This window comes from Peromyscus maniculatus, chromosome 13 (assembly GCF_049852395.1).
Source record: "Peromyscus maniculatus bairdii isolate BWxNUB_F1_BW_parent chromosome 13, HU_Pman_BW_mat_3.1, whole genome shotgun sequence".
NCBI lineage: Eukaryota > Metazoa > Chordata > Mammalia > Rodentia > Cricetidae > Peromyscus > Peromyscus maniculatus.
The window spans coordinates 4,685,931-4,699,820 of NC_134864.1; the positions used below are offsets into that span (position 1 = coordinate 4,685,931).

Here is a 13,890-nt window from a genome sequence, read left to right on the forward strand (position 1 = left end):
TTTGCCTATTTCTTCCAGGATATTGGATTTATTGGATAAAAATCACTAGTCACTCCCTTATCCTTCTCATGCTTGCAGGATGTTGATGATGTCCCACTCTTATTCTGATACTTAGAACTTGTGTCTTTGCCTCACTGTTTTTCTTGACTCGTCTAACTAGGGTCTCATCTATTTTACTCTTCCTAACAGTTTGTTTCTTTTCTGTCTATTAGTTTTTGTTTCTTTATTTTTCTCTTTCCTGTTACTTACCTGGATTCTAATTGCCCTTTGTCTTAGAGTTTCTATTGCTATGATAAAACATCATGAACAAGGCAATTTATTAAAAAAAAAAAAAAAGGCAAGCATTTAATTAGGCTTACAGTTTCTAAGGTTAGAGTCTTGACTGTGGGTACTACACAGTGTCCCTAGAGGGTATGGGCTGGTAAGCGGGTGAATGTGGACTGTGGAGCTGCTCTTCGATGGCTTTGTGTGAGAAGTGAGACAAGCCCAACTGCAACAACTTCTGTATTCTAGTACAGGCCACAGGAGTCTGCCAATAAGACAAAAGACCCTGGATTCTCATTTACTGCTGTGCACCTAAGAAGTCTGGCAGCCTGGCATCCACCCTTAATATAGGAAACAAAATCTTAGTCACAGAAATTGAATGACTCTGCTAAAGGCCCTAATGCCAAATTGAGGCTCCTTGCAGGAGGAGCTAAAGGTAGACTCCCTGATCATCCTAGTGGATAAACAGGCATGTGTTACAGAGAAGGTGGCTATTTATGGTTTCCCCAACACCCTTTCCAGAGACAGCTACATGGTATCATGTTTCTGATTTGTGTCTGGATTTGACGCTGAGTTCACACTTGAATCTGTATGTGGATGAGAATTCTTACAAAAGTAGAGAACTATCCATTTTATTTTTTATTTAATTAAAATATAATTACATTATTTCTTTGTCTTCCTCCTGCCCCTTCTATGCCCCCACTCCCTCCCAAATTCATGGGTCCACCTCTTCTTTAACCATTATTGTTAGGTATATATATAAACAAATAAATATTTAAATACAACCTGCTGAGTTCATTCATTGTTGCCTGCATGTATATGTTTCTAGGGCTGACCAACTGGTGTTCAGTCGGTGGGTTCAGCCCTGGGGATACTAATTTTCCTTTTATCAGCAGTTGTTAATTATAGCTCTTCATCTAGGGGTGGGGCCACATACGAGTTCACTCATTTATAGTGGGATGTTGACTGTTGTTGGGATTATTTAGGTCTTCTTTAGGCAGCTGTGTTGAAACTTCATGGGTGCAGCTTCCTTGTCAGAGCTAGAAGGCACAGTTTCACCACAGACTTCCTGCTCTTCTGACTCTTACAATTTTTCCAGCCCCCTTTCCCATGATGTTTCCTGAGTTTTATGTGCAGGAGTTGTGTTGTAGATGTATCAACTGGGACTGAGCACACCCTGGTCAATTGTTCTCTGAATTTTGACTTGTTGTGCTAATACCCTTGTTCACTGTTGGTGGGACTATGAACTGGTGAAGCCACCATGAAAGTCAGAGTGGAGAATTCCCAAAAAGCTAAAAGTAGATAGAGCATATGATCAAACTAATTCTCCTCCTTGGCGCATGCCCAAAAGATTCAGCATCCTACTCTACAGATGCTTGCTGAGCCATGTTCACTGCCACTCAGTCCCAGGTAGCTAGGAAATGGAAACAAGGCCTAAGTGTGAATGCCCTTCAGTTGATGATGAGAACATAGAGTGTATATACACAATGGGACTCTACCCAACGTTAAAGAAAAGTGAAATCATGAAATTGCAGGTGAATGGACAGAGCAAGAACATATTATACTGAGTGAAGTAACCCAGACCCAGAAAGACAAATGTTATATGTTCTTTCTCATTTCTGGTCCTTAGCTCTCAATTTATCCATTTTAATATATGAGACACACCTTTTAAAAGATAGAATTCAAGTCATAATGTCAGGACTGCCCTAGTATATGCCATCTTGGGTTTTTTGTTGTTGTAGGTTTTTTTGTTTTGTTTTAAGACAGTCTTACTATGTGGTCTTGGCTGGGCTGGAACTCACTATGTAAAGCATGCTGGGCTGGAACTCACAGAGATCTACTTGTCTGTGTACTACCACACCCAGCACCATCTTGTTTTGTAAAAGGCCAAGCCTAAAATAAATATGAATAGTAGCTTGCTGCATGGCTGGATTGTAGACTTAAATTTTCTTTCAGTTTATTTTCTCCATAATAAACATAACTTTTGTGTTTGGATAAAATACTTTAACATTTTAAAGGTAAATTCTAATAGAATGGCAAAACAAGTATGAACTTCAGCTCTAACTTAGTGAGCATGACCTAAGGTATTTATAAGCATCTGAAGCTCATAATTTGAGCTCTGTCTTCTCCCCTAATGTTTCTAGGGACTGGGCTGAGCTATTTCCTCCTTTCCTCTAATCATCATAATTTAGCAGCAAACTAAGTTGGTTAAACTTTTCTAAAGGAGCTTGCCAAAAGATCCCTGCAGAGATTTCATAGTATCACTGTTGAAGCTGGTTGTGCTGGCATGTACCTATAATCCCAGCACGTGGGAGGCTGAAGCAGAATCCCCATTGGGAGGGCAGCCTGGGCTATATAATGGGACTGTCAAAACAAAGGTGTTTGGGACCAATTTTGTCTTCTCCATGAGGAAAATGGCAGAAGTTCTAAGAAGTTCTGCCTTCTGCCCTCTTCCCCTGGTCAGACTTTGTTCTGGAAGATACAATTATACTATGGTCATGGACTTCATAAGGACTTTCATAATTACTCATTTTAGAGGAGAGACTGGGGCCTACATTTCTTTGTTCACTAATACAGTTGTCCACTCTCTGCTCTATCCACAGGCAACTGGCTAAGAGTCTTGGGCAGGCTGGTGAAATCGAGCCTGAAACAGAAGGGATCCTGACAGAATATGGTGTGGACTTCTCTGATTTCTCTGCAGAGGTTCTTGAGTGTCTCCCTCAAAGCCTGCCCTGGACAATTCCTCCTGATGAGCTGGGCAAGAGAAGAGACCTAAGGTAAATATGGGGGACACTTGGTAACAACTGTTCCTGCTGTCTTCTCTCCCAATGCTTCTAGGGGCTGGGCTGAGATGTTTCCTTCTTTTTGTCCGATGTTTGGATTCAGTTGCAAATCTGGTGCTTCTGTGCCAGAGGTCAGCAAGTTATGGACTGCCAGCTAAATCCAGCCCACTGCTTGAGTTCATTTACTGAAGATGGATTTCAGACTTTTTAATAGTTGGCAAAATTACAGTAATAGTTAACAGTTAGGAATAGTTAGTAATTTTCCTAATTTTGTTATGAGATTCGTAATTCCTTGTTCACTCAGATTGCAGTAGAACACAACTATGCATGCTTCTTTGCTTATGTATTACTCAGCCATTCTGCATGACAGCTTCAAAGTAATTCCAACACAAGTGTGGCCTAAAAATATTGACCCTCTGGCCTTTTGCAGAAGTTTGCTTCTACAATGGTTCTAGACCATTCTAATTTCTAAAGATGCAGGTGCCTTTTCCTATTCTCTCCTTGCTGGACCCCAAAGTCTCCTTTTAAAAAAGGCAATGCTATCTGCTTAGAAGTACTTCCTCTAAACGGGCCTCTCTAGGCACATAGCAGAGGATTCAGGACCTTGTGCTTGGAGTCTCATTTTAAAGCTTTACTTTTAGGTCTGGAATTTATTGGAAAGTACTTTTGTGGTATTTTTATAACAACATCTTCTTTGAAGATGTTTCTTCATTGTGGGATGTTAGTTCTTTTCTGATATTTCTCTTCAGAATTTGGTTTCAGTACTGGCATTCATTCTGGATGCCACATGGAGATACTTAGAACCAAGAAAGTTTTCATACAGCCCACCACGGAGCTGTGGAAGGTTTTTGCTGAGGTTATCCCGTGTCAGAGTCTTTCCACTGCACTTGCTTGCTCGGTAGCTGAACTTAGGGTGTCTTCAGCTCCAAGTGTCTGTGCTCCCCGGGGTGCAAAGGTGCTTCCTGCCCTCGCATGTGTCGTCTCTTTTTGGAACTTACTGTCCTTTTTTTTTTTTTAATTTTTAATTTTTTATTTTTTTTTTGCTGTTCTTGCTGAAAGTATGTGAAGAAAGTGAGATAATAGTCCTTTCCTACTTATCAGTGTGGCTGATGGAAATATATGTTGTATTCAAACTCATTTCGCCCAAATGTGGTCCTGGGTGTTAGTAAGAACCTGCATGCTTGAGTTCTTGCGGGTACAGAGAGTGTTATCTCCTCTGGGGCATTGAACCTAAACTGAACCTTCTAGAACCTTTGTTGCCTCATGTACGATTGAGACGTTTACTGAGATCTTTGATTGAATTAGACTATATAAAAAACTTTAATAAAGCCAAATGTGTTGGCACAGGGTTGTAATCTCAGCATTTGGGAGAGTGAGGCAGGAGATTCAGGCTGTGCCACAGGTCTTGTATATGATGAAGACATATTATATTCATGTAGGAAATTGTCAAAGAATAAAAAACATGTGAAAAAGGCTAAAACCAAACAAAAGAAAAGGGAAAAAGTAATAAAGAATGATTAAATTCTAATAATAGTTATTATTATTTGAAGTATAACTTAGTGCTGATTCAATTTTAAATGTACCCTTTACCCCAAAACTCTACTTACAGAAATATGAACCTTGAGAGAAATGTACAAAGATTTATGAGCAGAGATTTTTCATTGTTGTTTTATTGTAAAGGGGAAACAGGAGACACTGCTAAGTCCTTCAGGAATGGAATGGCTTAACAACCTATGGTCCGTCTGTCCATATGATAACATGACCATATGATAACATGACCATATGCTCTGTCCTGGAGGGAAGACCCTCAAATATTGTTAGATGAAAGAAGCAAACTGCAGGCTAATATGAATATAATCCTATTTTCGTGAAGTCAGTGATCCAGAGCTATATAAGTACATATACACACAAGAAAATCACATGTATGTGTCTATACACATATACACATTAAAATATGGATGTGTAGAAAATGATGTAGAAGGAAGTAAATCAAACTGGTCACATACATGACTAACATGGGAAGTTGGTTCAGGGAGCAGTATGAAGACAGGGAAGCAGCATTCACTGCTCACTTAGCATACTATTCCATTGCTAAAATCTTTAAAGTAACTGTAAGAACTCATAAATACAAACGTCAGAAGATAGATATATTCATTTCTGACCTGATCATAGTCTGCAGAAAAATACTAAACTTTTCAGTGGTCACAGGGGCCTAGAGCTGCTTCAAGTTATCCTTTTATGGCTCCATCTTGCCTTTGGTTTGGCCCTTGTTGCCTTCTGGGCTGACCTACAGAATAGACCTTGCTCTGCAGAAAGCTTCTGTTAAAGTCTTACCCGTGTGCCCTCAGAAGGGGCCCAGAAGTAGAGGACCTTTGTGATATTTTCTGCTGTTAATGTAGTAACAGATGTTTAAAAACACCTTTAACTTTCCAATATTTTCATCGCCATCTGTCCCCAAGATTATGTTTCTAAAATTCACATCACATTCATTTATTCTTTTACATTTAACATTTTTAAATGGTTTCTTGATATCTAAAAATAGTCATCTTTAAACATTGGTGAACATACATTCCCACTAATGCATGTCTCTTTAAAATTATAAAAAAATTGCTGGGTGGTGGTCGCGCATGCCTTCATTCCCAGCATTTAGGAGGCAGAACCAGGTGGAGCTCTGTGAGTTCGAAGCCAGCCTGGTCTACAGAGTGAGATCCAGGACAGGCACCAAAACTATACAGAGAAACCCTGTCTTAAAAAACAAAACAACAACAAAAAAATATAAAAAAATTAATATATTACTAATCTGTTATTTATATTATAAACCTAAATGAAAGTAGAAAAATAAAAATGAAATGAATTTTAAATATTTTAATATTTTCATGAAAGGTATTAAAAACTGTGTTTCTTTATATTGATAATTTTACTTTTGGTAAAAGCAATTCAACTGGGTGTTATTGTTGTTTTTAAACTTTGCTTTAATAACTTGTAGTATGGAAGTTTAAATATCTGATTGTAAGTCCTGTATGTTTTGTTTGTTTAGACAGTGTCTCAATATATAGCTGTGACTGGCCTGGAACATGTTATGTTCCACAAAGAATTCACAGAAATTCACCTGCCTCTGTCTCCCAAGTGTTGAAACTAAAAAAGCATGCGCCTAGATAGATGCATACAAACAGGTGCTCTACAACTGACCTATATCCTTATTCCCATTTTAAAAAAATAAAAGTATTCACTAAACCATAATACTCATTTTTAGGTTCTATGCAAGAATTCTATCCAAGTTTATTTGCAACACAGGTAATACGTCTCTGTCTTTCCTATGCCAGTCAGTTCTTGTGGACTGGTTGAAAGGTGCTGCATTATTAGCTTTTGGTTTTGTTTGCTTTGTTTTTGAGACATGGTCTTACTCTGTAGCTTAAACTGGCCTTAAACTCCAGTTTAATGCACCATCATTCCCAGTGTTAGACATTTTTTAAAAGCTCATAATCTTCAGCAAACTCTTTCAGTGACATCGTAAAATCTAGTTGTAAAGTTCTGGCATGTAGTTTGGGTGTGTACATGTGAGCAATTTAGTAGTTTGTACATAGACACAATTTTAAACCCCAGGTAATATGATAGTAGAAGCATTTCAGCATGTCTGTTAAAAAGATCTGGATGTGGAAGGCTCAGGGTTTGATCCTGGCACTGCAAAACAAAAATAACAAAACAACACTTTAATGTTCTTCTAAATATAAATAGAGTATTATGTTTTCAAATTCAGTAACCCATTTTCCTTAATGTTGAAGTTCTGCCTTCCCCTTGAAGGGACACTCACTGTGTCCAGTTTTCTAAGTTCCTCAAGCCTCTGCAGCCCTTGTCCTGCCGTCACAGCCAGGCTGTGATGAGCTGCTACAAGAAGGGCCAGTTCTGCGACGTCCTTGGTGCTGCTGTTTGGGGGAGCACTGTTACTGTTATCTTAAGCTTCTGCATCTTTCCAGTAATATTTTAGTAAGTTACCTGTGTTATAAAGGTTAATCTATCTAAAACTAAGTGAGATCTGCAAGTCCATGTAAGCAGGCATGGCAAATATGTGTAAGTCACAGCTGATTGAGGAACCAATGAGAGAGCCTATGGTATGAGTTTTTTCTAGAATGTTGACTCTTTTATTTGCACATGACACTTATACTGACCCATACATGTAGTCAGGTCACTGGGGTTAATTCATGTATTTATGTAGTCTTGGTGAATTTCTAATTTTTTATGATAAAAATGTGTATAAAGTAAAATCTGTGACTTTGCTGATGTGTTTGGGTCTGATTAGCTTCTTTTCTTTGACTCATATGATAGGTTTATTTAGTTTACCAACTAACAAATATTTGTTATATGCCATCCCTGGACACGGAAATATGGTAACAAATAGAAATACATATGAGTTTCTGCCCCTATGAGTCTTCTCCCTTAGTCTCATGTCAAAGGACATGAATGAAATCTATTAAACAATAGTCAGATAGTTAAAATATTTAAATAATTTAGTAAATTTAAAGGAGAGAAGCAGTTAGAATAAGTATTTGTAATAGTGTGATGCATTCTTCTCTGAGATTCCCATATCTTCAAAGGCATTTTAAAAGCAGCGTTCATTTTCCTGAATTTGACCAAAGAACTCAGATTGAGTCCTAGTGCATGCTATAAAGTGTCTTTTATTTAATAAATTAATAGATATTCTCCAAAATCCCAAAGTTGCTCTTCTGTATCTTTTTAAACTTTTCCTCCTTGGTTGCTGAAACATTTATATATATTTTATATGTATATGACATATATATATATAGATATACTATATATGTGTGTGTGTGTGTATAAATAGATATTGCATGTGCCAAGCATTAAACTGACCACTGAAAATATGAAGACAGCTGAGGTGTAGCACTTTACCTTTAGAAAGTCAGGTTCATATTGAGGTAAATATGGCAGAGTGGCAGGTGCTGCAATATGGCTATGAACACTGACCAAAGCTAAGGTCACTGGTTGGGTGGGTTGAGAGCTAAGAATCAAAGCAGTATTTAGTAACTGGAGTGATTGAAATCATCTCCATTTTAGTGACAACCTTGAGCTACAGAATGACTATGTACCATTAGACTGTGAGATCCTCTGACAAGACTTGGAAGCCATCTGTAGCTTCTTGCTCCTCTCTTCCCGGGTCACCATGCCTTGGAACCTGCAGTGTTCCTCTGGCTGTAGCTACGTAAGAGCTTCTACATACCCGTTTAGGTTTGGTATTTAACAATTATATTTGGAACAGAAAAGTTCCATCAATCTTTAAACCTCATAATCCAATTATGTCAGTAAAATTCCAGTTTTTTAGTCCAGTGGAATTGGGGTAATATTTTGCAAACTGAAGTTGAGAGAAATAGTGTTTATTTTGAAAAGAAAAATGGTTGGTTAGCAGTTTTTAAGAAGTAAGGCTGGTGTGAACTCACAGGGGTGATCTGGCCCTTCTGATTGCGCTCACCATTCTTTTAGACGTTTGGCTCCCTTCTCTGGAGAATCCCTACTTACATGGCCTAGACTTGTAGCTCTTTTTAGCAGGGCACTTGAGGTTAAACAACACCAATCCTGCAAAAATTTGGGGACTAGGAAAATACTGTGTCTGAAGGAACTGCTTAAAGTTGGTTATATCTGAAGCCTGAGAAACTCCAGGGTTATTTCCAAGACTGGTTGCATTTTTTTCTCATTTCATTCATATTGTTTTGTTTCCTTTGTTACTAAACTAGAATAGGAAACTGAAGCTTAAAAGTTCAATTCAAGTAGAAAATTAAAACCTAAATTCATTGGAGGGAAAAAGACCGTGTTAACCTGATTTTTATGTTTCCCAATAGCTAGTATTATTGTATACATTTGAATCTCTTCACTGTTTGGTAAAGCCTTGAGTTTCATTGAAGCAGGGATGGTTTCTATAGCTTTTTACAAGAGAGTTTGTGGTATCTCTTTCTTTACTATTCCCTCAATAAAAAGGAAGCCCAGTGACCTCCACTGGACCATTACAAATGTGAAACTTGGCACTTAAAATTGCTTGCTCTAAATTTTCCAATTGCTTTCTCTCTCTCTCTCTTTTTTTTTCCATTTAATGTCGTTCTGCCAACTGGTGATTTTATTATTATAAACAGGACATTGTATTCACTTTTAAGAAGAAATATGAAGCTGGAGGTAAAATTACAAACTGCAGCTTCTCGGCTGCCAAAATAGAAAACAATGAGCTAAAAATACTGAGCACAGAAAGGGTGTTGTGGTAAGAAATATTGAAATATCTTCAAGGTGGAGAGTTCCCAAAGAAATTTTCTTCTTACTCCAGGTAAAGCCAACCTTGAAATAACAATTTGAAAGGAGAGTCATATAATACTAACCTCTTTCAGGTCAAGCCTTTTGTGGGAAGCCTTTCAAACATAACTAACATTAAATGACTAATGATCTTACTGTTTATTGGGAAGTCCAGTATGATTAAATTGCCATTAGGAAAAGGTTCCTCAGAGAAAGCAGGGTGGCAGTGTAGAAGAACACTAGAAGTCAGTCTGTCTCCCCGGGACCCTCCCGTGACTTTGAGCAAGTCCGTTAATCCCGGGAAAGATTGGATAAGAGTAATCATTGTCATCTTTTGTAATGTGGACTTTTCTGACCGTATTTTCCAAAAGGTGCTGTTGTAGGTAAGGTGTTCCTTGGGGTTTCAGAGGATTCCATGGGTCATGCCTACATACATTCCTTGAAGTTTCAGTAGGGTTATAGAGCGTTCCATGGGTCATGCCTACATACATTCCTTGAAGTTTCAGTAGGGTTATAGAGCGTTCCATGGGTCATGCCTGTGTTCCTGGGGTTTCAGTAGGGATCATGGAGAAAAAGTGTTCGATAGCAAATGCTTTTGGAAAACAATTTAGTTAATACATTCCTCTGAACCTTTTCTCCTGGATCGTTGAGGGAATTGGTATTTCATTGAATACACTTCTAAAAATGCTGAACCACACAGTTCAAACCTTTCTGTTACCCTTGCTCTGGCTAGGGTTCTTTGGTTCTGCTCAAATGGAATTGTTGAGTGGGTGAGGAGTGGCTCATCTGGTGTTGGTAGTCATGGGCCCTGGAGTGCTGAAGATTTGTGGGCTCAACTGAAAGACTCAGGGTCTCATTGTTTCAAGACCAGGAACTCAGGACTTCCTGCTTTAGACCTTAGAAGACAGACTCATCGTTCTAAGTACCTAGATTAGAGACTTACTCTTCTTATGCCAGTTCTTACTGGTTCTTATGCCAGCAGCCCAGCACTCGGTGGCTGGTGAAATCCGAGGTGTAAGCAATAGCTAGCTCCAGCAGCAGTTAGTGCCAGCTAGTATCACAGCAGTTCACCCTCGGGTATCAGAACTCTTGGCCTTGCCAATGGTGGCAAGTATTGCAGTTCTCATGCCTTGAGCATCAGGACACCTGGCCTCCAAGGTGTGGTAGCTCCCTCTTCGTGACGTGAACCTGCAGTGTCCCACACCCACTTTCTACCATCTGGAATCTTGACTCCTCTTGTAACAGGCCCCCAGATCTTAGCACAACAAAGGCACCAAGGCACCATTCTGACCTAAGAGCCCGGCATGTAGACTAGAGCACCTGCCAAAATGAGAACAAAAGCCTATCCACCATAGTCCACAGTTCTGGGAAAGTCCCTAAATGTGCTAACCTTGCCTTTTGGCTTCTGTAGCTCTGCTTATTGCTAATTGTTCTTGATAATTGAAATGAGTCAACCAGGATATGGTTTTTGTGCATAAAAAGCCAAGAACGGGAAGGCTCATGGCTACACGATTTGGGCAAGTTCCCTGTGTAGCCTGCTGGCGGGCGAATAAAGGCTTTCTATTGGCTGTAAGAGTCTGTGTTCTTTGAACCTTACTACACTGTCACTTCCACAGTCTTTATTATCCACTACTTCAGCCACACACAGTCACGCTGCTGCCGCCAGCTCTTCTGCCTTTCTTCCCAGTATCAGCTCAGCCTGCCCTAAGAATAAAAATCATAGGGGGCAACAGAATAGTCTTTTATTGGACTTAATGTTGCAACAGGCGGGGTAGATACTTCAGATTGACTAAAGTGGGCCGAACAGTCAGGATATATACAGAGGAAGCTGAGTGTGGTGAGAGTTGTAACATGCAAATGAAGGATTGTATTCGCATCAATTATAGCATAGCTTCCAGTCCCACCATGTTGGCTTCTTGTTGCGTTATTCATGCAGCGCTCTCCCTTCTTCCCATCTTGTGTGAGGATAGGTGCAGGGCCATCTGAAGCCACTGAAGCTTGTTTGCCTGGAATCCTGCCTTCCAAGGCCAGTGCAGTTTGGAGTGGTGGTGCCTGGAGCAAGACCTCAGGGAGCAGGCGCCACGGCTTCATTGGTAGTGTTCTTGCAGCTGCAGTGTCCCCAGAGTCAGCCTTGAGCATTCGAAACAGCTGCCGTGCCCAGAGAGCAGACTTGCCAGTTGCCAGAGAAGGGGCTGATGGGTGGACAGTTTTTGCTCCAGGTAGCCATGCATAGGAGAAGGGTTTATCTGTTATCTCTACTGTCATTCAAAGGCCTGAATGGCATTTTGGGGGATTTTGTTTATTTAGGACACAAGAAAAGCAACAGCAACAAAAACAAAGCATTGTAGGATGCTTATAGTGCAGACTTTAAGAAAGCTCAGCACAAAGTAACATTCTCAACAGCACTTAATGGTGCTTAGCAGTGCCTGACTCCCAGCTAGGGCCCTGGGAGAGCTGGGTCTTGGATTGGTTTCACTTTTCCATCTCTCAGTGCATAATTTTGTATTTGAAATACCTTGCTGAATTAATCAGAGACATCTTATTCTGATATTTAAGAGAAAATAGTGACTATCTGCCACCTTTCCCTAGAAGTAAATCAATATTGGCTGGGTGCCTTCTCTCCTCACCAAGATAAGGGCTATGCTTTAAAACTCAGTCACTTCATTGCCAGCAGTATGCCATGCCATCCTTCCTTAGCTATAGAGGGAAACAAGGTTAGATTGGTTGGCACCTGGAAGAAGCTGTCAGTGTCATTTGAAACTACTAGTAATATTATTCCTTTCATGTCAGTCCCAGCTCACTGTTTGTGAACCCACAGGAACCTGGTAGAGAGTAACAAGGATTAGTGCACCCACAACAGGGTCTACGATAGACATTCTCAGTTGTAAGTGTGTACTTTCGTTAGTGCTTTGCCAGCTCCTAGAACTTATGGTGAATAGCACTACTCTTAGAAAAGAAAAATAATCAAAGATGAGTGAACAGATACAAAATGCCTACTGGCGAGAAGACAGTTTATGTTTTATAGTATAGAAATATTAATATGGGGGTAAGATGACTAATTTATACATATTCTAAATAAAATCTTCTAGAAATTACAATAATATGAAAAATAATTTCATGTAAGTGAACAAATGAGGGTAAAGAGAGCTGATTTTAAGGATTATCAAGTCTCTTTGCTTTTCATAATGAGATTATTATTCAAATACAAGGAAATTGACCCTTTTAGATTGCTAGTTCATGATATCTTTTAGTCACCGATTCATGGACCTGTTACCACTGTCTAATTCCATAACATTTCTGTCATACTCAGGGGAAACCCCATTAACTCTGACCATGACATGTGTTTCTAGCAACCACTAATGGACGTTCAGTTTCCACGATGTCTCTGTTCTGAAATAGACTTTCATGTTTTCCAGCCAGCTTTTCTTTAGCATAACGTTTTCAAGTTTTATCTGTTTATAGCATTGATCAGAATTTCATCTCTCTCCATGCTGACTAGTACTGCATTGTAGCATCGTGCCCACATACTGCTCATCAGTTAGTGAAACATTGAGTTGATTCTACTTCTTCACTAGTACAAATCATGCTGCTATGAGCATTTAGATGTGGTTCTTTTGTGGGTGGATGTATTCAGTACTCTTGGGTATTGCTAACTGTGGGGTTGCTGGGTCGTGTGGTCAGTCTGTATTTAAACTTTTCAGCAACTGTCAAACTGGTTTCCACATGGCTGCACCATTTTTGCAATTCCACCAGCAATGCACGACAATCTCAGTTTCTCCATTCCTCACCAACACTTGTTACGTGTATTGTGTTTATTAATTTTTTGTGTATGTGGTTTGTGTTCATGTGCACATGGGTACATGTGCATGTGTTTGCATGTTCCTGTAGAGGCCAGAAGTTGCTGTCAGGTGTCTTCAGTTGCTCGACACCTTAGTTTCTGAGGTAAGATCTTTCCCTGAACTTGGAGCTCCCCAACTCAGTTAGACTGGCTGGCAGGTGAGCTGCAGGAATCCCCCACCTCTGCCTCTCCAGCACTGGGATTACAGGTGTTCACCACAATCTCTGGCTTTTACCTGGGAGCTGGGCACCAGAGCTCAGGTCCTCCCTCATGTTTATGTAGTAAGTGCTTTAGTTCCAGGTCATCTCCCAAACCCATTTTTTTTTTTAAATTTTTAAAGTTAGTAAGCGAAGTAATAGATTCCATTGTGGATACATTTTCATCATTATGCTTTGATCGTTATTGAATTGACTTTCCCAGATTGGATTATCTTGTCACCCTTGCTGAAGATGATCATAAATGTATAGGTTTATTTGTGACTCTATTCTGTGTCTGCTACTGCCGTGTGTCTAGATTACTGTAACCTTGTAGTGAAAACCTTGGGAACAGAGAAGCACAAGTCTTTCTACTCTACATTTTTCCTTTCAAGATTTTGTCACTGTTCTGAGTCTCTGTGTTGTATTTCTCTATGCATTTTAGGATCAGCTTGCCAATTTGGGGAGCAGGGAACAGGATCTTGTATTTTGTTAATAATTGTATAAAGCCTGTAAGATCAGT

The 13,890-nt window shown here is 39.5% G+C and overlaps 1 protein-coding gene across 7 annotated transcripts in view; it reads left to right on the forward strand.

Annotated features, from left to right (window-relative positions):
* The window catches only part of Dis3l2 (DIS3 like 3'-5' exoribonuclease 2), a 322,923-nt gene that overhangs the window by 160,780 nt on the left and 148,253 nt on the right, over nucleotides 1-13,890 (forward strand). For all 7 annotated transcript variants that reach the window (XM_006984206.4, XM_016002732.3, XM_076549508.1 and 4 more), the window contains one exon: nucleotides 2,868-3,041. In XM_006984206.4, coding sequence (XP_006984268.1) covers nucleotides 2,868-3,041 — 174 coding nt within the window. The remainder of the gene's footprint in view (nucleotides 1-2,867; nucleotides 3,042-13,890) is intronic.